Below are 23,187 nucleotides of genomic sequence, written 5' to 3'. Positions count from 1 at the left end.
CAAGCATAGCCACTTTAAATTGGTTAGCTTGTCCCTCTTCTATACATATTTGAACACTTGTACACTCTAGTACTTGTTATACATATATCAAACACTTGTTTGATGCTTAGTAGATGGATAAAACGCAAACATGATAAAAAAAGAACAATCTTTTTAAACATATAAATGCATCAATCCATATCTTTATAAAATTTATTTTTATAAAAATGTATGTTTTAATGAATATATCTCCGCTTCTTAAGAGTACGTACCACAAACCCACAAACCCACAAACAAGATCACTGTGGTTTTATCTTCTTTCGCCTTCTCTCTCTATAAACTAATTAATGAGTATAATAATAATAACAATGATAAAGAAGAGTTTAAAATTGTCTTACATGGATCTAAAAGAGTATTAATAAAGCAACTCAATCATTTCATTTTGTTTTCTCCTTCCTATGCTAATGGACAGCAAAAGAATCTGGCAAAGATTTTTCTCACACTACAATCTAATGGAATTATTATTATGATCCTAAAAACAATATTAAAACTGCCTACAAAACTTCAATCACCTGTGCCCAGAAAACACCAAAATAATAATAAATTCATGCATGCCTATGGATCCACACCAAGACTTGAAAAAATAAAAATAAAAATAAAAATCAGAACAGAGAGAGAAAGAAACGAAGCCACAGAAATGTAGCTAAGCTAGCAGTCAGATTTGCAAGGGAAAAAAAGATAAGAATTTCAAAGGCCTGGCAAACTGAGATTAAGAAGATATAACAGATTTGGATTTGGCAAAAAGAAGGGAAGAGATTGAATTAGGCTTTGGTTTGTGTTCTTTAGTGAAGGGGGGAACTGCAGATTCTAAGGATCAGAGTGTGTGCAGTTTTTGTCTCTCCCGTGCTGCTTTATGCAGTGAGAATGAGCTTTCTTCATTTCTTTAATTCTTTGTCATTTTCTCTATGCAAAAAATAATAATAATAAAAAGATGGCATAGAAATCTGAAACAGTTTCCCAGTTTTGTTTCACATACTCACCCACCACACTCAATAATATATTCCAATTGCAACCTCTCCAAACAACACATAGTTTCACCTAACAACAAATATATGGGTTTTTTTTCATGTAAAGAGCAGCATAATCAAGGCAACTTGAGCATAATTCAACTCACTTAGACATGTACTAAACTCTAAACTCAAAAAAGAAAAAGTAGTACACATTCTATTTTCTCATCAATGTTGGGTTTTTTCTATTTAAACAGTAGCATAATCAAAGCCAAGTTGAGTTTTGTTAGCATAACATCAAAAATAAAAAAGAACAAAAAAGTAGCATAATCAGTTCATTTTCTTTTAATCACCAAAATACTCCAGCCAACTTGAACATTACTCAAATCGCTAATATCTATACCATCAATTAAGTGCTACATATCAAAATCCTTTAATCCCAAAGGATGTTGAATTCAAAAGAAAAAGAAAAGTATGATCAGTCTTTTTTCTCTCATCAATATTAGGTATTTTTTATTTAAATAGCAACGAACTTGAACATAACTCAATTTTGTTAGACATTTACCGAAATTAAGAGATAAGATATTCGAATCCACAAACCCAAATATTGTCAAACTAAAAAAAAGCAGTAGCATAATCAGTCCATTTTCTCATCAGTGTGACACAAAGACTTGATTTTGTTGTTATTTTCATGATCAGTGGGGATTAACAGTAAGAGATAATGAATGCCAAGCTCTTTTAGAGTCATCAACTAAAGATTTAATTAGTTGATTGAAAGGAAATATACATTCTCATACAATCCAATGTAATATTGCCTTTTGTCTTTTTTTTTTTTGGGGGGGGGGGGGGGGGGGGGGGGGGGGTTAATTTTTCCAATTAGTTGATACTTAAAAGTTAAACAGTTGTTAATTTTTTTAATTTAATCAACACGCCAAAGTTGAAATAGGCTAAAAGGGTAATAAGTAGAACAAAAGTAGTTGGCTCCCATATTAGTACCTAGGATACCTGCTTCTTGATGATATTAATTTATAAACTTGAGTAGAATCTACTTATTTATAAAATATAATAAAGTGAACTACATAAAAAGATACCTGTAAAGAGTCCAGTTGTGTTGAAAAAAATGTAAGACTCTGGCAATCATCTCAACTAATAGAGACCAAACTTGTGGGTTAAATGGAGAAATCTAAAACTGCAGAATGGGATTGGGCCTCTGGCACAAGCTGAATTTATCAATAATTAGAGCATAAAAGATTTCACAAAAGGAACAACAATGGCCTGATTGCATGAATGTATAGCAGACTGTAAACAGTATAATTAGAATACTAGGTAACGTAATCTTGGGCTTATGAAAGTTACCTTTTCCGATTCATAATGAGGGTAAAATGGTGTGGACTGTGGAGCGCATATTACAGCGACAATCCACCAGTGGTAATAAAAACTAATGAGAAGCAGATAGAGCATAAACATGCGCATCTAAAGATTTCAAAATTTTCTCCAAAGCTATAATATCAAATAATGTTGTCTAATTTAATGCCTAGATTATTATTGCCCATAATTAGGCAAGGCAACCCATATTCACACAAAAAGTGAGTCCCAAGTGACAGTTCCAAGTGGAATAACTTCTTTTCCTTTGGTTATTTTTGTTGTTTATTAAGTAAAGAGAAAATAGCATACACAAACAAGTCTAGCTGTGAAACAAAAGAAGAGAAAAAAAGAGAAAAACCCATCATTACAAGTGAAAAATGAACGCAAAAGGACAATCAAATGAAGTCCCTTTACCCCCATTCCTTTACCCCACATACATACAGCTCATATAAATCAGAGGCTTTTTCCTTTCCCATTTTGCTTTCTGATTAAAACAATGTATAAATAATAGCCGACTTTAACAGAGAACCTCCACCTTGGACCCCATATACATGTGAAAATTTTCAATTCAAAATTTACAGAGAATGAGGCTTATTTTCTTGGAAATATTTGTTAATGAAGTAGTAAAAAGGAAATTCTGGAAGGCTTTAGGCTGTGTGAACCGTTTTTTCTTCCCCTTTTAGATTTAAAACGGGAAGGAATAAGAGAAACAGAGAAAAGTAGACTTAACAGATTTTAATCCTATATCCTGAAAAAGGAATTGAGTATGTCATACTCAAACACATTCATTTCTTTCAATGCCTGGCATTATGTGAGGGATTTTCCGTCTTTTGGTCCATGATTACTCGAAAAATAATAATAATAATGACAACGACTAATTAGTATAGTAATCATTGATTACTGATCAGAGTGTGTGTATATGGGGGAGAGACGATAACCATTAGAGGTTTTCTTTTCTGGATATGTTTTCATGGTCCCTATTATTCATAGTGCCTGAAATGGTCATGATGAGCCCAAATTCCAGCATTACATGAAATGGATAGACCTCTTATTGCCACTTCCTCGAGGCAACTACTATGATAGGCTTATAAAAAACACTACATCATACGAGTGGAGTGAAGGAATCCCAAGAAAGTATATGGTTTTTGGCATGTTACTATGGAGAAAGCAAGGCAAGGGAATGAGGATACTAGAGATTATTTTCTAGGCATACCTTCTTAGGGATTTGTATATATTCCAACAGGCCTTCGGTATCTGTAAGTTATTGGGGAGATAATTATTCACTAGCATACCTAGAGATTCACAAAAAAAAGGTGCTTCTAAACATTTTAAAATTAGAAATACATGAAAATCAGAACTACGAAACGTGTTAAAAGTGAAGGGAGAGAAAAAGAAAAGCTTTATTTTTTTTTATTCAGGAGGGAAAAAAGAAAAGTTGGTCTTTGCCTTTTCCTTTTTCTTTATTTTTTAATTCCCATTTCATTATTAAATGTTACAAAGTTTGGAGAACAAGAACTATGCCTACAGAAAATGAAAGAAAATAAGGAATTCTACAAATAAAAATGAATAGAAAAGAAAAGGAATAATGCAGTTCATTTTCCTTTTCTTTTCATGGAAGTATGGTTCCTTATGCTAATAAGGAGACTAGTATATTTGCAAATTAGCCCTCTTGAAAAATAATATACTATTATTTAGAGTTCTCACCCTTGATGTCATGCTTGGCTAGGAAGTGGCATCTTTGGCAAAATTTCGAAGAGCTCCGTCCTAAAACAAGAACTCAAGACAAATGCGATTAAACAAGTGGAAAAAGATTTAACTGTCAACGGCTTTAATATCCAAAGAATTACCCCTGAATTTATTTACCACAATTAGGCGGTACTTCATTGTACATATGTATTTATTGAAAACTATGAATTCCTACCAAGATTCATCCTCAAATTTCAACCTTTTCAGAATGATTCTTAGCAAATGTTTCTAAGAGAGGTTTAGATTCTGTAATAATAACATTTTTCGTACTTTCACATTTATCTTTGTTCTTGCATTGTACCAACTTGGCAACTGCATTAATTTTCTCTAAAATTGCGGGAAGTAACATGGCTGCTTCGTCATAGAACTCCAATCCAGATTCCTGTAAAGGTAAACTATCTTCATGACAAGCCGGGGTAACTAATCTTGAGAAGAACTGAACTGCATTCTCAGCTGCAGCATCCAGACCAAGCAGAACTTCCCTACAACTAGTTCGTTTTTCCTGCATTTCACTTGGAACTGGAAAACTGTCATTATTTCCTTCTTTTGTCAGCTTTGCTCTTATTGACTCTTTTTCACCTGGATAGCTTTCATTTTGTGTAAAGTGTGACGACTTTGACCTTAGCAAGGTATCTGTCATTCTTGTAATACACTGCACAATTGGCAACTCATAACATGAATATTGGTCCATTGAAGTCATTTTCTAACTAAAAGAATTAATATATGAGAAATGAGAATCTTGATCGGCCATAGCTCCTTTCATTCATTCAGTTTTTCTTCGTTCTGTTTTTCTTTATTTATTTCACAACAACAACAACAACAACAAAAAACAACAATAATATTAGTTAGAAAGAACCTACCAATGGTTGCTCTGCCAAAACCTGACTTGGCAATATCTCTGATGGAGAATGATTAGTTGCTTCGTCCACGTAATTCAAAGTTTTACTACCACAGTCATAAGGAAGCATTCGAAGTCTTTTAGTGCTTCCAAGACAGTCCTGCAAAACATATTTGGAAGAGTATCTTCCCCTTGCTGATGATTTCTTTCTCTGCATAATAAACACCCATCAATTAAATGGTGTAGTATGGATTATAAGTAAGAAAAAATTGAATTACACTATGAAACTAATGAATATGTGCAATCCAGGTTGCTTAAAATTCCACTTCCCATCTATTTTCTGATTAGAATTTATCGCTTATGTTTAAACAGAATAACATTAGTTAACGCTATAAGACCATTTCTTTAAAGGCGGTACATTATCTGGAAATATCTTCAACTATGAAGAACTCTTAGATGTTGCATATAGCTCAGACTAATTGAATGTTTTAGTTTGTCTACGATGAGAAATTGAACAGAGATTTACGAACAGAAGCCCCAACATACTTGACAATAAAGCTTCCCCAGTTTGGTTGAATTCCCAAACATTGACTGCTAATTTTACGAACTCAAATTTCCACTAACCTTGTGTGACATTGACAAACTGCCGAAATGTAGCTTGAATAGATCACTATCTTCAGCCTTACTGCGGCACGGACTACTATCTCCAATTGCTTGCTTTTCACTTTCTACATTGCTGGAATGAAGCTCTCCCATTTCCCCAGAATGAACCTCATTCACTCTCGTGTGAGATTCATGCTTACTAGGTACAGGTTTATGAAAAATAGCAATCTTACTGGAAGTCAACTCTCCCCCAATATCTATATGATTACTAGCTTGACCAGAAGAGCATCCATTAGAAGCTGGTAGCTTTGCTGCATCGTGTACTGCAAAGCACAACCCTCCTCAGAAGAAAAGATAAACAAATTTTACTGCAATAACTCATCAATCGTCATAATAGTAACTAAATACAGGTGAAATTATGTATAAGACTTTCTACTGCCCGGTGACTGAAACTGTAACCTAGTCTGCTGTTTAAATATCTCATGTCTAGACCATAAGAGTCAGTTTGCAATCCAAACCAAAAAAATACAGATATATGAGAAAAGGCATTCAAACTTGACGGTTTTGTAACGGTTCTCATTATACAAAACATCAAACTAAAGATGTAGGCTCAGAAGCATAGAATGACACACCATACGCCTCCCTGCAATAACCATTCCTTCTGGCTGTTTTCTATTGGCTGGAAGTTTTTTCCATATACATCTACATTTAAAGGGAAAATAGCATTCTATCTTCCAAAAAAAGGTTGATTGAGAAAGTAACAAATCAACTATCCCACATACCAAACAAAATCAGCATACTTTTTCTATTTTCAAAAACACAATTGCCTCCTAATAATTAATAACAACACTCTGGAGTCTCTTGCATGGAAGAAACTTATTGCCTTAGAATGCAACTCATGCTTCAAGACGGTCGCTCTTGGTGTAGGGACAGGATAGACAACTAGTTCCTCCCTGTTACCCTCTATGTTGCACACTAATATAAACTAAACTTTATAAAAACAACCAGAAGGGAGTACTAGTAACAGATAACAAACACAATACCTTGAGCAACCAATCTAAATAATCAGAAGTAAACCATTCACATTGTTAAAAAAAATACAAGCCCAATGACATGTGAAAGCAGCCAAAAAATATCAAGCTCAATAACACGTGAAAACAAGCTGATCCTTATGAAAAATCATTTAGATTGTTAAGATTCATAGGCTATAAAGCATTTCTCCTAGTGATCGAAGCTGCAAGTATCTTTTGATGCAAACATTGAAGTCATTCACGAACAAATGAATCAATTCTCAAGATAGTATTACCCCAATCAAGATTTAGCAAAAAAGGGATGTGACCTTACGTCCATTAGTGGAAGACACTGATTTCCTGTCCATAAACTTCTGCATTTCAGGAGAACTCGGTAGATCAAGACACACGTTATAAATAGAGAGCCAACGGTTTTCCATGCCAGGATGGCCACTGAAGTCAGACATGCACTGTAAGCATGGAGATTAACAAACAGATTCATTTAAAAGAAAGATGACTCAAAGTTTATTGAACCCATTACCTAAATGTTTCTTGAGGCACATTAGAACCATTAGTATCACCATAATCAGAAGAGTTTCCGGATAAGCTGCTGGTGCAGGAGTCAACTGATCGAAGGATGTGGTCGGAAGATTCACAACAAATTTGAAATTCTGGAGGTGGAGAAGCATTTCCTTCATCATCAACAACCAAAGAACAGGGACTTTTCTGTTTATAACACAGAAACAGAAAAATTGGACCGAGCATGAAAATGTCAGATATTTACTTATGAAACCTTGCTAAACTAAGTGATTTTACATTGGACATGCAATCATACAGAAATCAAGTTTGATTCTTGATGGTCAGACAACCACGCTGAATCATTGAGAGAAATTTTCTATTTGTACACCTATGAATTGACCTTATAATGAAACTGATTTGTTAAAATAGAACTCCAGTAATATGATATTCTTACTTCTGGAAGTCTGTGTATCCCTTGTTCAAGGACAAGTTTATTGTGCACAAATGTAAATAGTATGTGCATGTCCATTGCATGAAGTATTGATGTGAATGAAAAAGCATTTTTAATATTAGATATTACATTACTATGCATTCCATAGTTACATATGTCACATCTATAAAAGAACTAAATAATACTCAACGCAATGATATTAACATCTTGATTCTGAAGCAAACGGGCCAGTGATTGGAAATGACTCTGGACAGAATGGCTGCAAGAAACTTCGTCCACAAAAATCTAGCATTCACAAGTGTTGACCAAAAAGACAAGGCATTCCTTAGTGAACATATTGAAGGCTCCAGCGAATCTAGGACTAGGACATGTTTGGGACTAATCCCCAAATAGTTAAAATCACCTTTGTCGTACAATCCAAAATATGTCTTTAATCATTCAAATTCAATTTGATGTTCTATTCTATACTATCAAATATAATTTTAATTCCATCAAAATTGGTTTTGAATTGCTAAAGCTTATTTCAAAGTGATTTAAAAGATGACAAACGATTGTAACAGTTTCAACCACTCCCACACGTGCTACAAATTGAAATTTGAATCAAAATTATGCATGCAAACAGACATTCTAACCATGAAATAAGATCAAGGAATGAGAATCCTTATCAACTTCCCCTCACATCAAACTTTGAAAAATAAATTACAAATAAAACATAAACAACTACATGCAACACATCCATGTTGAACGTTTGAGCTTGTACTTGCTAGATTTTGCTTTTAAAAAAAGGTATAGGAAATTTCAACAAAAGCACAGAGAAATTTGAAAAACCATAGGGAGAACTATTATAGAAAAGAATTCAAGCAAAATAGTTACTATTCTAAGATAGCCAGTGAAGCGTAAGCCAACAAATGCGAATTAAACATGGCAGAATGTTAGTCAACAAGTATTGAAGTAAACCATCAAAATGCTAACAAGTCCTTCAGAATTCAAGCAACAGAGTATATTCAGGAAAACAAGGCTCTCTCCTGATTTGTTGAACAAAACTATATCTCAGAAAAATCCTAACTTCTTATTAAACAAAATTATGGTTAGTACTTAACATGTCATCCGACATCTAACTAAAGATTTTAGAACTCCATGTACCTGCAAAGGTGTGGACTCATGATTTATTCCAGCACTGTCAGAGTTTGTTACTTTATATTGTGCCCATCTGGGCAGCCTTGAAATGCTAAATCTAAATGTTGCCTCCGGAGCAGCTTCTCCTTGATGATGCACTTGAAAACCATTTTGCATGGAATCATCACCAGAATAGGTTGCATGTTGCTTTGCTTCATTTCCATCCTCTTCGTAAATCATGATTCTACCAAAAGGTATAGGCTTAGTCATGATTCCTGGAGACAGTGGACCAGAACCTTCATTCATTTTCTGATGCATACTTGAAGATAAAAATGCAGGAAGTCTCCATACAAAAATGCAACCATCTCCTCCTATCTGTGTGCATAACCAGAGTAAGAAAAATAAGAGCGACATTTCAACACTAAAATATTTAAAGGATTTTATTGTAACCTTGATTAGTATGTCTAAGAGAGTTTAACTTGCACACAAAGGTGAAAGTTCATACTATAAACTGCTCAAATATGATAGAAGTTCCAATTTCACGATGCAAATGGTTGTTCTAAATTGACCATCCATCTTTCCAAGGACAAATTTGAGACTTCCAAGAAGAACTTGGAGGAACCAACTGGAGTTCTGTCTATGTAGCTTCTTATCTGCAGTTGAACTTTTTTTCAGACCCAAGACTAGAAAATAGGTAAAAACCATTAAATAAATGTTAAGAAATCCAGTTAAAAGAATTTAGGATAATTAGTCTAACAAAAAAATTGAGCGATCAAAAAAAGCTATTGTTCAATACTTGGACCAGGTACTGAGACCACAATGTGGTCACATGGTTCTAAGTACAAAGGAAAAGTATCATCGTTAATGGAAATCTTAAGGTTCTAGATATGTCAAAATAAAATCTCTTTAGCCACCCTTCCCTATTCAACATGCTCTACATCCCCTCCTCAACATCCGTTACAAAGAAAAAACCGGATTCAAGAATGTTGGCAATCTTGGCAACATTTCTCTGATGTTTCACAGTATTGCTGTAAGGTAACTTTGAAATTTCAGCGGTATTTACTTGGAGTGGGGGAAAAGTTTCTTCCTCACCCACTCAATCATCAATATGATGCAAATCATTTTGCACGTTGGTGTTTTATAGTTTTATAGTTTCTATTTTAGCATTTTCCATGCTTTTATCTTGGTTCAAGGTTAAGTTACTATTTGGTTTAGTTACTCTTATTTAAGGAACCAAGGCTGGGTTTGTAGACTTAAAATAGGGGAGTCCTAGGATGTAAGAGGTGCTCTTCTTCAGATGAATACGAAGAATTCTTCATGAATTGTCGCAAGAAAATTAGTTTGCACTACATTATCAGGTAAGTCCAAAGTTTCTATTGATTGGCAATTTTGGCAATGATGTCCATTCATCCCTTCCTATAGTTAAAATCACAAATAAAATGAGAACGTAAAAGTTTAAAACAGGAAAGTAGTCAGAGTCAAGCACTGAACTAAAAGCATGTAAAACAGGCTTACTACAAGAAGTCGCACAAGGCCAAAAAGAAGATGGAACTTACAGAAATAATGCGTTTACAGTCTGGTGTGAAAATGACACCAGTAATAACTTCACCATGCCCCATTGCCTGTACAACCATTTCCCCCGTCATGAAATCATGCATGCATATAGATTTGTTTGAATAGGAACAAACGAGGTAACTACAACTCGGATCCACAGCAACCTGTACACAATCTTAAGTTCAGCACAACACCAAGATGAAAATCTGACAAACATCATTTAACTCACTTTTATTGGTTCTCCAAAATCTTTCTCCAGCCTGAAAGATCTTATTAGCTTCCCGGAAGCAACATCAAATGTATTGATCTTCTTATCCTACATGTTGGATAACTAACGGAGTTTAACAGATAATCTAAACAACTACACTGCAATGCAAATAACATACATACCTGCCCAACTGTAACAACAACATCTCTTTTCGGATCTATAGCCATATCATAGACAGTGCCCTGAGATGCCATTTGGTGATGACTGCGGGATATCATATGACCACTATCTGTGGTCGTGAAATCACGGAAAATCAAAGACCTGCATGTAAGAGTCAGTTATGGTTGACTGATGAATGCAATTCAATTTTGTAATTTCATTGCCTCTTGAATCAAGTCGATAATTTGTCTTATATCATGGAGAAGACATAAGAAACATAAAAGACTAAATAATAGAGATTAGTGAATAGTGATTAGAACAGTAGACGAGGGCTCTCAAATTTCCTTCCCAGTCTATGACATAATTTCTTTATTTTAATACATGTATCAATTTGGTACAATCAAGCATCCAGCTTATAAACAAAAAAGTCAAAAGCAAGCCCAGGATATTCAGTAAACAAATTGTAAACTAACTAGCAGCAAGTTATAACAATAAATTTCCTATATCAAATAAGTTATGTGCGCACAAAGTAAAGCTTTTACGATTATACCTGTCAGCACTGCAGCTTATAATTTTGTGTCCATTGCAACTGATCTTTACTGAAGTTACAGCTGCTGAGTGATCAACAATACTATCAGTGAGATCAAAATTCCTGACATGAAAAAAAAGTAGCATTAAGAATACAGATCGAAAAGTAGGAATACAATAAAAGAAATTGTACCTTTCAACATTGTAAAGATGGATAATTCGGTCTCGGCTTGCTGAAGCCAGGTAGTAATGACCTTGCACAACTTCTTTAGATATAGCATCATTTCTACTCACCAAGCTAAAGCTTAATGATAGGACCTCTGCATCATGAGCACCCTACAAGAATGAAACAAGTCCTATTTATTGATTAATTCATAAAGGACATGGACGCCTGTGCCTGCCATTCAAGCAGTAAATATTGGGGCTTGCCTGAAGACATGTATAATCTGAAGTTAGCAGGTTAAATATGTGAATGTTTCCATCACAGTCACCAGCGGCAAGGTATTTTCCATCTGAACTTGCTGCCAGAGAACGAAAACTTTGAGTGCTACAACCAGCCTCCACAGTTTCTCGTTCAAATATTCCAGCACTCTCTGTTACAATAACCCAATAAAAGGAATTTTAAAATGTGACAACCATGATTTAGTCTTTAGAAAATTCACTACATAGAACATTGAGCATACATTTAATATTTAATAATTATCTTTAAAGCTTCCTTTATATATTTGTTTAGAGCTTATGGTTAAAATAGATTCTACCGAATCGTGTAGTGCTCGCTCGTCGAACTTGCGTGTCCATTGCATCTTCTGAATCAGATTCCAAAGCTAGATCCCACAACCTTATAGTACCATCTGCTGAGCATGTTGCAAAAGACACTCCTCCTGAACAACCTCTCGCAACACAGGCAAGAGAAGGATCGTGCATGTTCTCACAACAAAGAACCTTGATATCCCATATACAAGCAGAATGTGAAACTAGCACACAAGTCCTAGTAGCCTGAGAAAATGTACAAAAGAAATATGAACGAACTTAGAAAAACTCCAGCAGGACTCTGAAACCCACAATAAAATTGTCGCTACAATCAGTGAGCTAAAAGTTGTCGACCTCAATTCGAGTCTCAATGTAATAATTAATAAGCACCTGCTTCGAGTCATGGATGTCCCATATGTTAAGAAAGTGATCTCCATAAATAACCACTGCAAAGCAGAATCATCAGTATTCAAACAAGGGGGATTTGATTACTCTAAATTCATTACTCAAATGCGCACCAAGCTTTTCTGAGGTTGAAAAATAGCATGCAATTGCATCAGGAAGGGCAGGTAAGTTTTTTAGAACATTTCCATCATCTTTCATAGGATAAACAATATTGCCTGCACCGTCGAATTGCTTAGATCTTGAATAGACTAAACTTCCACCATATTGAAGATTCTCAGCATCAAAAAGTTGTACTATTCCGTTGCTGCAAGCACAAGCAATTAACTTGCTAGATGCAGATACAGCGAAACTTTTGTCTACCTGATGAATATCATGCTTCAAAAGAGTCAGGAAGCAATTCGAATGTGAGTTCAAACATGCATCCAAAAGATACTTTTTTCCTTCAGATGACAACCTCGATAAACTTGTATTTTATGTCACATGCATTTTGATTCATAGACCCAACTGCAACTATTATTGCAGGTGTCTATTTAACACCCCATTTTATTACCGCGGTATGTAGCCATAAAATTCCCATAGTCCCTCTCCAGTGATCATTATTAATTTTGTTCGTCAAAATGTAAGTTATTTTACGTAACCAGTGTGAAATATTTGGACTCCCCAGCCCTTGAGAAAGTAAATTAACAAAGGTAGGTTTATATAAAATAATTGGGGATCATTGATCCTCCATAACTGAGCACATTAGCCTCTCAAAGTAAGTATCTTCTTTTAATTTTGAAAGAAAACTGTGACCCTCCACAAGTAATCTCAGCCTTCCAATTCTGAAGATAAGAAATCTTTAAGATAAGATGCAGAAGCCCCATGTACCTTTAAATTGACGGACTTTGTTACTGAAAATCCAGAGTTCACCAGGCAGAGTTCACCTATTGATGAAAGAAAAGAACGAGAATGAAACAAGGCTCAGAAACATCAATCGAAAAATGTACATGCCATGCAGAGCAAAGCTAACCTGTTTCAGTCAGTGCATACATCGGAAAAACTTCACTTGAACTACCATCCTCCCAAAATCCAGAGGCAATAGAAACAAATGAGCTTCCTTGATGTGGACCAAGATTAACAGGCTTTCCATGCAAAGACAGTGAACTTGTCCCTAAATTAAAGTGGGTCTTAGGAGATGTAAGTGTCCAGAACTTCAAGTGCTTCTTCCCAGCAGTTAAAAGGGATTTTGAATCTGATGAGAAGGAAACAGATGAGATGGCCGTACAAGATGAACTTGCTTTGAGCTTTGTTAGCAACGCTGTAGTCCGCCAGTCCCAAATATATATATATCCCCCCACAGACACTAAATATTTACCTGACATAAATAAAGAATAACGAATTCTTTAAGATGGGAAACGAAAAAGTGAACAAGTAGCAGCAGAGCCAAAATCAATGTAATTTTATAACTACCATCAGGTGAAAAGGCAAGGCAAGCAACACCATACAGATGACCTTTTAGTTCTGATACAAAGACCATGCCACTTAATTCCCACACAAATACTGCAGGTTGTGGCCCTGACTGCAAAACCAATATAGAACATGGGGTAAGAAAAGTACGTATAATAAGCAAATCATTTGATCTTTCACATTGCAAACTGCAGAACAGAAAAGGCCCGTGTCTCAGCTTTTGATTATGTATATAAATATATATCAACTGTCTTGAAGGCGTCATCTTCAAAGACAAATTCCTTAATCAAAACGTCCTAAGAAACAAGAATCTGGACTTCCATCATAACCCAGTCAATGAAATTTGATCGTTGTTTGGTGCTGGTGCTGACTACTTAACCACTAAATATAAAATCCCCAGGATGCACCCATGCACATCAATCATATCCAACAAAACCATATGCACTCAAATTCTTAAAGCAGGTAAAATCATTTGCCTAAACAAAACCAATCTATCGAATAAATCTATTATTGCATTTACATGTACGAACCAGAATATCCAACATCTCACATCAACATTATCTCAACAATCATGTCCCAGTTCAGTTCATAAAACTGCAAAAACAAACAAACAGTCAGGAGAGAGAAAATTTCACCTCTCCAGCAGCCACAAAGCGGCCATCCAGGGACATTGCCACGCAGCTCAAAGGTTTACACGACCGATGAGGCACCACGAGATGTGATTGAGTACCAGAGTCAACATTGTGCACAACCACAACGCATCCGGCCAAATAGACGCAGATTGCAGAATTAACGTTGGAAGCCAATCCATTGTTGTTCTTTGTAGTGGTACCAATAATTTCCTCCAATACAAGCTAGCAGAGACAACAAACGGAAGGGAGAGTGAAACTAATGAGCTTTAATAACAGCAAATTGAGGAAGAGAGATTGAAATGGATGATACCTTTGAAGATGAATCGGTTTTCTTGAGCTTGCGATTCGGTTTCATATCAAAAGAAGAAAAAAGAGAAGAGACGATTCGGTTAACAGTGGACGATCGGCTTCGAGAATTGGACGGAGGTTTTTGCTGGGAAGGAAATTTGAGGAAACAGTCGAGAGTGAAATGGATGAACGACGGCGGGAAATTTGCGGAAATTGAAAAAGAAAAATAATGGTAATAAAGATTCAAAAATAAAAATAAATAAATTAGGAAATACGTGGACAAGTGGGTCCATCCCTCTTCATTGATTTTGCCGTTTCATCCTTTCGAAGGTTTTTAAATTCTTCCCATCTCTCTCTCTCTCTCTATATATATATATATAATTTGAAACTTTGAATCATGCTTCTAAATTTTTGTAATTTCGATTTATTTTAGACATTAATTTTTTTAAATGTCCTTTTTAGTAAAAGTATCTATTTTGGTTTCAATGATTAAGTAAATGATGTTATGATTGAAAGATTGAGTTTTAATGTTTTTCAAAAAAGTTGTTTTTAAAATAAACTTTTCGGGATCTGCAATTATCAAATATATATATATATAAGTAACTTAAATTTAAAATTAAGCATTTGAAAAGTTAAATTCAATTCACATTAGCCAGAAGAGTTGCCATTTTATTGATTTTATATCATATGAATCGGGTTTTTCCTCAATGCTCATTTGATCGAGCTTCGTGTCAATAGCGTTTGATAGTCATCACATCAGCTACATTTTTCCATTAATGCAATATTCGTATATCTTAAAAGTATATATAATATTGACACATGATTCCCTTATTTGACGGCACATTTACTCGGTCATCTAAATTTTAGATCATATCATCATTCTATTAACTCATTAATGACATATTTACAACATGAATCAAATAGATTTTTTTTAAAAAAAAATTGGGGTTCCAAATTGATGTTTTTTTTCAAATTTAAGGACTAAAATGGAACAAAATAAGTGAGACTTGATTTCAACCAAAAAACAGTAGATTCATTTCATATAATTGAGAATATAATTTGGCACCAAATGGATTTGTTGACCAATGTGTTGGAATAGATCTAGGTCAATCCCAACAAAGTACTGCAGTTCATACAAGAATAACAAATGAAGTACAGGTCAGCAGAAGGACATAGATTGCATATAAATATATCAATGTATCGCCCACTTAATCCTTTTGATCTTGAAATCCACATGATCTTGCAACCTTTTCTGATTGTCTAACTTCCCAATATATGTTCATAAGAAACCCAACTACTCCATCATAAAAAATTTCCAATCCGACTCAAATCCGAAGGGTCGGTAGATTAGATGAACAATCAACACTAAACACATGTATTACAAAAATTTGTGCATAATCCAGCTCTTGGTTTAGGGATACCTCGTCCATTCATGTTAATCTGTCTGTATGGGCCGGTGATCATAGGTTAGTGTTCCGGGAAAATGATGGCAATGGTACGGGCTCTTGCGGACGAAGGATCATGAGCACACCGAACATTCCAAGCATTGGGAGGACGAGAAGCCACTTTAGAAGCTTATAGTAATACATGTGGAATGTGAGGGAGAACTCGTCCGAAAAATAGAGTCCATTCTTGTCAACCATCTCCACCAACACAGTGCCTGTTGTCCTAACACTGACCATCGGAAGTTTTATCCGGTGCTTGCCGGGTTCTTTGAAGATTTGGTTTTGTCTTATTTTTCTCTCCCCCTGGTAATTGCCAGGAACCATCAAGGTTGTCTGCAAGTTTTAGCATAATATTCTAATTAAAATCACAATTACAAAGGGAATGAGTAAATTCTCAAAGAATAACGCAAAAGTGCAAAACTTGAAAAATAAAAGCATTGAGGTTGGGACTGAATTACAGTGACGTTATATGGTGCTTGAGTCCCTGATGGATTTCTGTAACGGTCTACAATCTCAATCTCCACCCAGAAGTTCTTGCCTTCCTCATCACGGTAGGTTCTCGATGAATGTGAAACAAAGACACCTTCACGGTTGTGCCGGACTGCTACATTGTTTCTTCCTTGATTATTTGATCTCCATGCCTAAATCAAAAGAAGTAATGTTAAGTTTATGTGGGAGAGTGAAAAAAGAATTCAGTAAAGCAGATTGAGATCATCATATACATTGAGAGGATGATGAGGAGCAGGAGTTGAAAAGCAGAAAACATTTCCGTTCATGGTGGAGACAATAAGATCAAGATCATCACCACCATCAACATTGTCAGCAAGAACCATGCTATATCTGTGATGGAAGAAAGTATCGATAGTGAACTCGTGATGAAGGGAGAGCAAAAGAAGATATTTGTTTGCAACACCAATAAGTTTTAGAGAATATCTTACGAAGTCTCGCCAATGTCGATAACATCAGCACATGATGTAGGTCCATCAATAAGATACAAATACCCATCGAACGATGATGTGACAAGAGTAAGCCCCTTTTTCTTGTCATCACGTTTGTTGAGATCAACAAGAAGAACTTGATTCATCACTCTTCCATGGGTTCTATAAGGGTAAGGACGAACAAACGAACCATCCTTGCCACTGAGAACATATATATTTCCTGACACTGTCGGCACCACCACATCAGTATGACCATCCCCATCAACATCGCCAATGGATGGACCCTGAGAAAATAAGTTATGCATAAAAACAATGCTAAATAAATGCTGACCTATAAAAGAAAATATCAGATACTGTGCAACAAACAGAAATCTCCATGAAATAGACACACAACTCCAGATCAATAACCCAGTATAAGGGACAGTTTGAATTAACTTTCTAAACGCAAAAAAGTCTTTTAAGTACTTAAAAAGTGAATCCAAACAAGCTCCTAAATACAAACACTCAACTCACAACGATCTCTCGACCTCTCTCTCTCTGTAATAGCTAGTTCTGTCATTATCATTTTTTTTCTTGTCTCACTTCAGCGCTTCTCAATGTAAATTTTTTTTTTGTATGAGCATTAGGAGAAAAACGTCCATCTCAACACAAGCCATCTATCTCAATTAAATTTCTCCATATAGTAAGATTCGGCAGTAAACCACACGAACCTATGATCGATATCATGGCTGAGAAAAGCCATTTCCAATCGTTGACTTAAACAGAGCTCAAACTCGAATAAAATAAAAACAAAAGAAAAACACAAGGGATTAATAAACGAAATGAATTCCCTAAGCGAGCGTTTCACCATCTGAAAAAGAGTTTCACCATCTGAAAAGTTAGAATGAAAGTAAGTTGGAGTATAACAGCAAATGATATAATTGAAATTCAGTGAAAAATGCAAGCTCGATCTAAACATTACGCCTTCCTATCTCAAATTTCCCTAAGCGAGCGTCACCTCAAGGTAGTGTGAACAGAAGGCATAACTTTACTTTCTATTATTTTGCAAAATCGCACATGTTGATAACGTGTTAGCATCCAAGTATGCATTGATTCAACCTAGGTTATGCATGAATGTTACACCAGCACATTGATATTGGCATCCTTTCATGCAGAGAGTAACTAGCAAGAAACAGGAGGTTCACCTGCGGTATAAGGCTCTTTAGATGCACTTCCCAAATCTCTTGACCTTGAGCAGTCCAAGCAGCAACATTTCCGTGTGTATCAGCAGTCACAAGTTCAATTTTCCCATCATCATTGATATCAGCTGCAACAACAGCTCCCTGAATATCAGCCATTTCAAGAGGAAATTTTTCTCTCACCTTGCCTGCAAAAATAGAAATCAAGATTCAAATTACAGGAAATTAGGAAGAGAGGTTACACGTGAAAGATTGCAATTTGAAGAATGAGTGAACAAATTTAATAATTAGGTACTATGAACCAGCAACAGCAAGCCATGGACTGCACATGCAAGAATGAGCAAACAAATTTAATCAGCCTACTAAGGGAAAACCAGCAAGGCCAGGGGCCCATAACAGAGGACATACTGAACATTAGTATACTATTCAAGAGATAAATGTCATCTCCTAAAAAGGAGGAAGAAGAAGAGTGTACGGTAAAAGCCTGCAGGGGGTAATCAAGTGCTAAGCATCAGAAAGATAATTTAAAGACGAGAAGAAACAACCACAAGCTACTTTAGGCCTGTACATTATTTGGAAGATAAGATATTCATTAAATCTTTTCCAGTTGACAAAAGTGTATAAAATTCGAAAACATGAAAAATAAAAGGGAACCAAAAGAAAAACCGATTATATCTTCCCAAATTTATATGCATTAGGAGCATATTAAGAGTACACGTATATAAAACAATAAAATAAGTATTCAGAATCGATTACCATGATGGTCCAAGACATAGAAAAAGCCGAAGGATGTGCCAACAAGAATATCCAGATTCCCATCACCATCTAAATCGATGACTGTAGGGGAGGAATATATATAAGCGCGAAAGTTTGCAGAATCTGTGCTCAAGTCTAGTTCAGTTGTCCACTTCACTTGCTTTGTATCCAGATTGAAAACAACAATGGCCCCAGCTACATATTTCCCAATATCAAGATCACCCAATTCTTTCTTGTGCTCTGGGTTATCATAGTACCTATTATATTAGAGGTCATTAATTTCCTCCACAATCAATACCAAAATAATAATTGAAGCTTCAAGAAACTACAACACCAAAAAGCACCACCCCCCTCCCAAAACAAAGACACACACAGAGACAAGAAAAAAAAAACACATTTGTAACTGCCAAAAGGAAATGAAATTGTCGTCTATTTACACCCAGAGCATTGGTAAAGATTCCAAGTAAATATACCAAGTTCTTGATCCCCCAAAAAACACTGCAAAAAGTGCATGGACATACAATTGAATATACACATCGAGAAACTAAGTCCAAATAAAACATAAAACTTAAAAGTGTCATGATTTGAGTTTCCCAATCATTACAATCTAATATCTGAGAAACTCATTACAATCTAACGTGTGAAAAACAGAAAGCACCAAAGACAAGAGACAGTATCGAAGAGAACTCACTCATGATCAAAAAAGTACGAAACAGCTATAATCATTTCAGATACCCCATCGTTGTCAATGTCAGCTATGACCTGGAAATTAGTGGCCATTAAAATATCATTACCATGAGTCAAATGATTAGTAAGGAATCACACAGAACTTCATTTGAAGTTACAAGAGTTAACTTACAGGGGTGCACAATAAATGTGCATCAATATCCACATATTCCTCCGCTTTTTCATGGTCAACCTCAGTCCACTCTTCATCTCCCCACATGGATTCATCAACATAATCATCATAATCATAATTATACTCATCAGCCAGCTCATCATTCTCACGAAATATATCAAATGATGAATCAGCCTCTGCTTCCAAAGGTTCCTCATTTTCAACTGTGGCAACATGCTCATCTCCATCACCATCTGCCTTGGACCTAGAACCATCTTCTTGAGATTGTTTGGAGTCACTAACTTCCAGAAGTCGTCTACTTGTCCCAGTTCCATTCTTATTATCGAGTATTCCAGTTGTAGCATTCATAGAAGCATTACTGGCTAAGCTTGTAGGCAGGACAATATCCGGTTCAAGTTTGCTATCATTCACTGTACTATTATTCACTGTGTCTGAAATATTCAACATATGAGTTGGTATGGTAGACGAAGTATTTAGTTCAGTCACATTTCCATTCATTGTGGTCTCAATTGTATGGTTCAACTCTGGGACACTTCCATTTGTTTCTACAGGAACGATATTTACACCGTGATGTCAAGTGCCTCATCTCATGAGATTCATAACATTGTTTTCAGCCATAAAATTCAATATCCACATAGATGAACAGTAGATTTCAGAGAAAGTAAGGCAAACCAATAGTCCAAGGGATGAGATATACTCACGAGAGATTGATTTTGCCTTAGTTGCTTCTGTGATAAGTTGTTCGTCATGAACATCTGGATGAGACCGGTCCACTGGATCAGGATTTAAACTCACATACCAATTCTTGCGCACACGACGACGTGGTATCTCTAACTTATCTGTCATCATATATCCTGACACCCTAACAACCATTGACCTTTTTAGGAGTATATATACACATCCTTTTTAGGACTGAACTATAAAAAATGTAAGGGATGGTTTGTGTGTGAAAGGATGCAAAGATAAGCACCTGAAAAAGAGTACTTCCCCATTGTATGTGGCCAAAGCTATTTCCCTCACACCATCTTTATCTATATCATATAGAAGAGGACTAGCGTGCACAGTCGACTGATGGAAAGCAGGCCACCCTAATAAAAAATCAATAATTTAGGCTGATAGCTTGGTACATTCCACATGAACATATGATCAACCAGATAAATTGGCATTACCAAAAAAACAACCACAATTTTTACCTGGAATTTTGTCTCCATCAGAACCTTCTAGAACTTCAAGGTAGTGAACGAAAGATGGAACCACTATCTCAAGTTTCCCATCACTGTAAAACAGATAAACTAGAAAAATAAAGCTTAGGTAAAGAGGTCGCACCCCAAGTATAATTGTCATAGCATTTAAAACTCTAAGTAATCCTTTACATATTGGTTAAGCTTCATGCCAATAAGGAATTTACTAGTGAGAGGCTTACTATACCTATTAATATCAGCGATCAAGGGGGTAGCATATATGCTAGAACTCACTTCCGTTTGCCATCTCAGCTCCAAATTCTTTGGACATTGTGTATTCAGCAAAGCTTCCTCATCTCTAATGAAAAGATCGAAAGTAAAAAAAAAAAAAAAAAAAAAAAAAAAAGTCAAATCTTTAAATTGAAACGAATCATTCCCCCAGAAACCCTCCAGCCAATTTTACAGCAACCGAACCACTTAAACCAAAAATCTCGATTCCAATTTAATCTCAAAGAACTAACTTACTGCAGGTCACAGAAGACGAACAGTGAAAACATTTAAACAACGATACGAAACTTACATCTCAGGATATCCAAGGGCGTCATCCGTGGCTTCTCGTTCCCGAAATTTGTTTTTCTTAGCCTCCTCCTCGCCGTGAATGCATTTCAACGGAGAGAAGAGAATTAAACAAATCAAAAGAGCTGAAATCACCGAGAATTTCATGAATCTGCCACCACCGAAGCCTAATGAACAAGAGAAAGAATCGAAAAAACTCGAATTCGACTAGAAGATCAATGGAAATTGAGGGAAGGAAGGCCTTGGAGACCCTCAATCGAGACTCCGCAAGATGAAACGCAAAACCAATAGAACACCAAATTGCCAAAACCCCCAAAAAAACTGATGTGTGTAATTCCAACTGCAGTGGCGTCTTTCCGCTTTGCGAGTCTGAAATGAAAAATATTTTAGAACGAAACTTTTTTCTACTTTTCTATTTCAATTTCTCGGGTTAATTGGCATTAACACCTTTCATTTTTATGTCGTCATTATTTCTTTTTTATCTAAGCAAACAACATATTTTATATTTATATATATACACTATTCATTTATAGTAAAATATTGAACTTCTAACCCTTAAAAATGAAGGTTCACCAACATCATGTGTGACTATATCAACAATTACTAAATCAAACTCACTTTCACAATCACATTTTTCTGCTTTATTTATCTTATTCTTAATGTTGTATAAGACGTAGGTATATGATAAAGTGGTTACTTATTAGACATAGCTTCAATTCTTATCTTCAAAATTACAATTGAATGACTTGTGGGAGAGTAGATGTAATTGGAAATTTTAGTTTCAAGTTTAAGTTAAGGTTGACTTACTATGTATCCTTTAATCTTTCTACTTTTATTTTAGGATACTATGTGATGATGGTTGGAGGATCAAATGGGTTAGTTTTTAAATATAAATATATTTAATCATTCAAAGATTCAAGTTAGTCTCTATCCTATGTGATGGTATATATTTACTTTTTGAAATTTTAAAAAAGTGTCAATTTATAAATTACAATAAGACTACATAACAAATTAACATTTAAATTGACGAATGGCGAAAGAGAAAAAGAAAAATATGTGCATCTTTTATGTCACCAAAGTGGAGGTGTATGGTTTGCTCTATCAAAGCATTTGAGGTTAGGTACTTTAGATTTTCGTTTTGGTGTTGGTAGGCTATCCACCCTTTGTTTGATTCTTACTAGAGATCATTGTCATTTTTCAATTTAGCTTAAATTTTGGTTTGAAAGTTATGTTCTATAACAATTTGTTGTTGTATATTGAATGTGAAAAGTTTCACTTCATGATAAGGTTGGCAATTTTCTCCATACTAGTGAAACTTATAATTGATATTCTAACTTAAAAGAGAGCTCGTTGATCTCTTCAAGCATGTATAATCGATTGTGATTAAGTTTAGAAGAGGGACTCCTGCAACCTAACTCCCCTACCACTCACAAATATTTTCCAATCATTGGTGCTTGGAAGTCCTTGTACCACAGGCATCTTGTGGTGACTTGGTCTAACCTTCTTTGATTTAGAGGTAATATTTCAAAACATTCTTTCATTTTTTTGACTTGAGATTTAAAATCGATTGCACATCCATGATTGTAGCATCATGTAGTACTCGTATTCACAATGATGTGTCATGTGCACTAGTAGAGATTAACGATCATT

The 23,187-nt window shown here is 35.3% G+C and overlaps 2 protein-coding genes and 1 long non-coding RNA gene across 4 annotated transcripts; all 3 read right to left on the bottom strand.

The window, feature by feature from the left end:
- Positions 1 to 1,838: 1,838 nt before the first annotated feature.
- LOC116403547 lies at positions 1,839 to 2,775 on the bottom strand. The gene is made up of 2 exons (XR_004216337.1): positions 2,343 to 2,775; positions 1,839 to 2,206 (listed from the first exon to the last, which is right to left on the bottom strand). It is a non-coding gene; the product is annotated as an uncharacterized LOC116403547 (long non-coding RNA).
- A 1,377-nt stretch (positions 2,776 to 4,152) lies between these two features.
- On the bottom strand, positions 4,153 to 14,827 carry LOC101218798 (mitogen-activated protein kinase-binding protein 1). Of its 2 annotated transcripts, none has more exons than XM_031884787.1 (20): positions 14,627 to 14,827; positions 14,320 to 14,538; positions 13,688 to 13,796; positions 13,248 to 13,592; positions 13,106 to 13,161; positions 12,352 to 12,598; positions 12,188 to 12,279; positions 11,842 to 12,079; positions 11,513 to 11,676; positions 11,277 to 11,419; positions 11,106 to 11,207; positions 10,579 to 10,717; positions 10,418 to 10,504; positions 10,191 to 10,352; positions 8,662 to 9,009; positions 7,090 to 7,274; positions 6,883 to 7,001; positions 5,560 to 5,861; positions 4,958 to 5,146; positions 4,153 to 4,749 (listed from the first exon to the last, which is right to left on the bottom strand). In XM_031884787.1, the coding sequence occupies exons 1-20, from the start codon at positions 14,669 to 14,671 to the stop codon at positions 4,285 to 4,287; spliced, it is 3,756 nt and encodes a 1,251-aa protein (XP_031740647.1). In that variant the 5' UTR covers positions 14,672 to 14,827; the 3' UTR covers positions 4,153 to 4,284. The 2 variants fall into 2 exon arrangements, with proteins under 2 accessions (XP_031740647.1, XP_011653680.1); XM_011655378.2 differs by having other exon boundaries at positions 12,224 to 12,279.
- Positions 14,828 to 15,615: 788 nt separating this feature from the next.
- Positions 15,616 to 21,923, bottom strand: LOC101209717 (protein DEFECTIVE IN EXINE FORMATION 1). The gene is made up of 13 exons (XM_031884308.1): positions 21,542 to 21,923; positions 21,209 to 21,319; positions 20,974 to 21,056; positions 20,751 to 20,868; positions 20,482 to 20,642; positions 19,781 to 20,325; positions 19,613 to 19,683; positions 18,922 to 19,178; positions 18,172 to 18,353; positions 16,988 to 17,271; positions 16,772 to 16,889; positions 16,508 to 16,690; positions 15,616 to 16,382 (listed from the first exon to the last, which is right to left on the bottom strand). Exons 1-13 carry the CDS (start codon positions 21,682 to 21,684, stop codon positions 16,065 to 16,067), a joined length of 2,574 nt encoding a protein of 857 aa, XP_031740168.1. The 5' UTR covers positions 21,685 to 21,923; the 3' UTR covers positions 15,616 to 16,064.
- Between the last annotated feature and the right edge of the window lie 1,264 nt (positions 21,924 to 23,187).

This window comes from Cucumis sativus, chromosome 4 (genome assembly GCF_000004075.3).
Source record: "Cucumis sativus cultivar 9930 chromosome 4, Cucumber_9930_V3, whole genome shotgun sequence".
Taxonomy (NCBI): Eukaryota; Viridiplantae; Streptophyta; class Magnoliopsida; order Cucurbitales; family Cucurbitaceae; genus Cucumis; species Cucumis sativus.
Note: the sequence above shows the minus strand (reverse complement) of the source record. Positions and strands in the feature narration are given on the sequence as shown.

Bases quoted from the DNA above. Each gene is read 5' to 3' on its own strand.
- LOC101218798 (XM_031884787.1), bottom strand. From the start codon at position 14,671: ATGAAACCGAATCGCAAGCTCAAGAAAACCGATTCATCTTCAAAG. The intron at 13,797-14,319 runs GTGAAATTTTCT...TTGGTTTTGCAG, and splicing joins GCTTTGTGGCTGCTGGAGAG to TCAGGGCCACAACCTGCAGT. The intron at 12,080-12,187 runs GTCGACAACTTT...ACATTTTCTCAG, and splicing joins ACATTGAGACTCGAATTGAG to GCTACTAGGACTTGTGTGCT.
- LOC101209717 (XM_031884308.1), bottom strand. From the start codon at position 21,684: ATGAAATTCTCGGTGATTTCAGCTCTTTTGATTTGTTTAATTCTCTTC. The intron at 16,890-16,987 runs GTAAGATATTCT...CTTCCATCACAG, and splicing joins ATCGACATTGGCGAGACTTC to ATATAGCATGGTTCTTGCTG. The intron at 16,383-16,507 runs GTAATTCAGTCC...TAAAACTTGCAG, and splicing joins AAGCACCATATAACGTCACT to ACAACCTTGATGGTTCCTGG.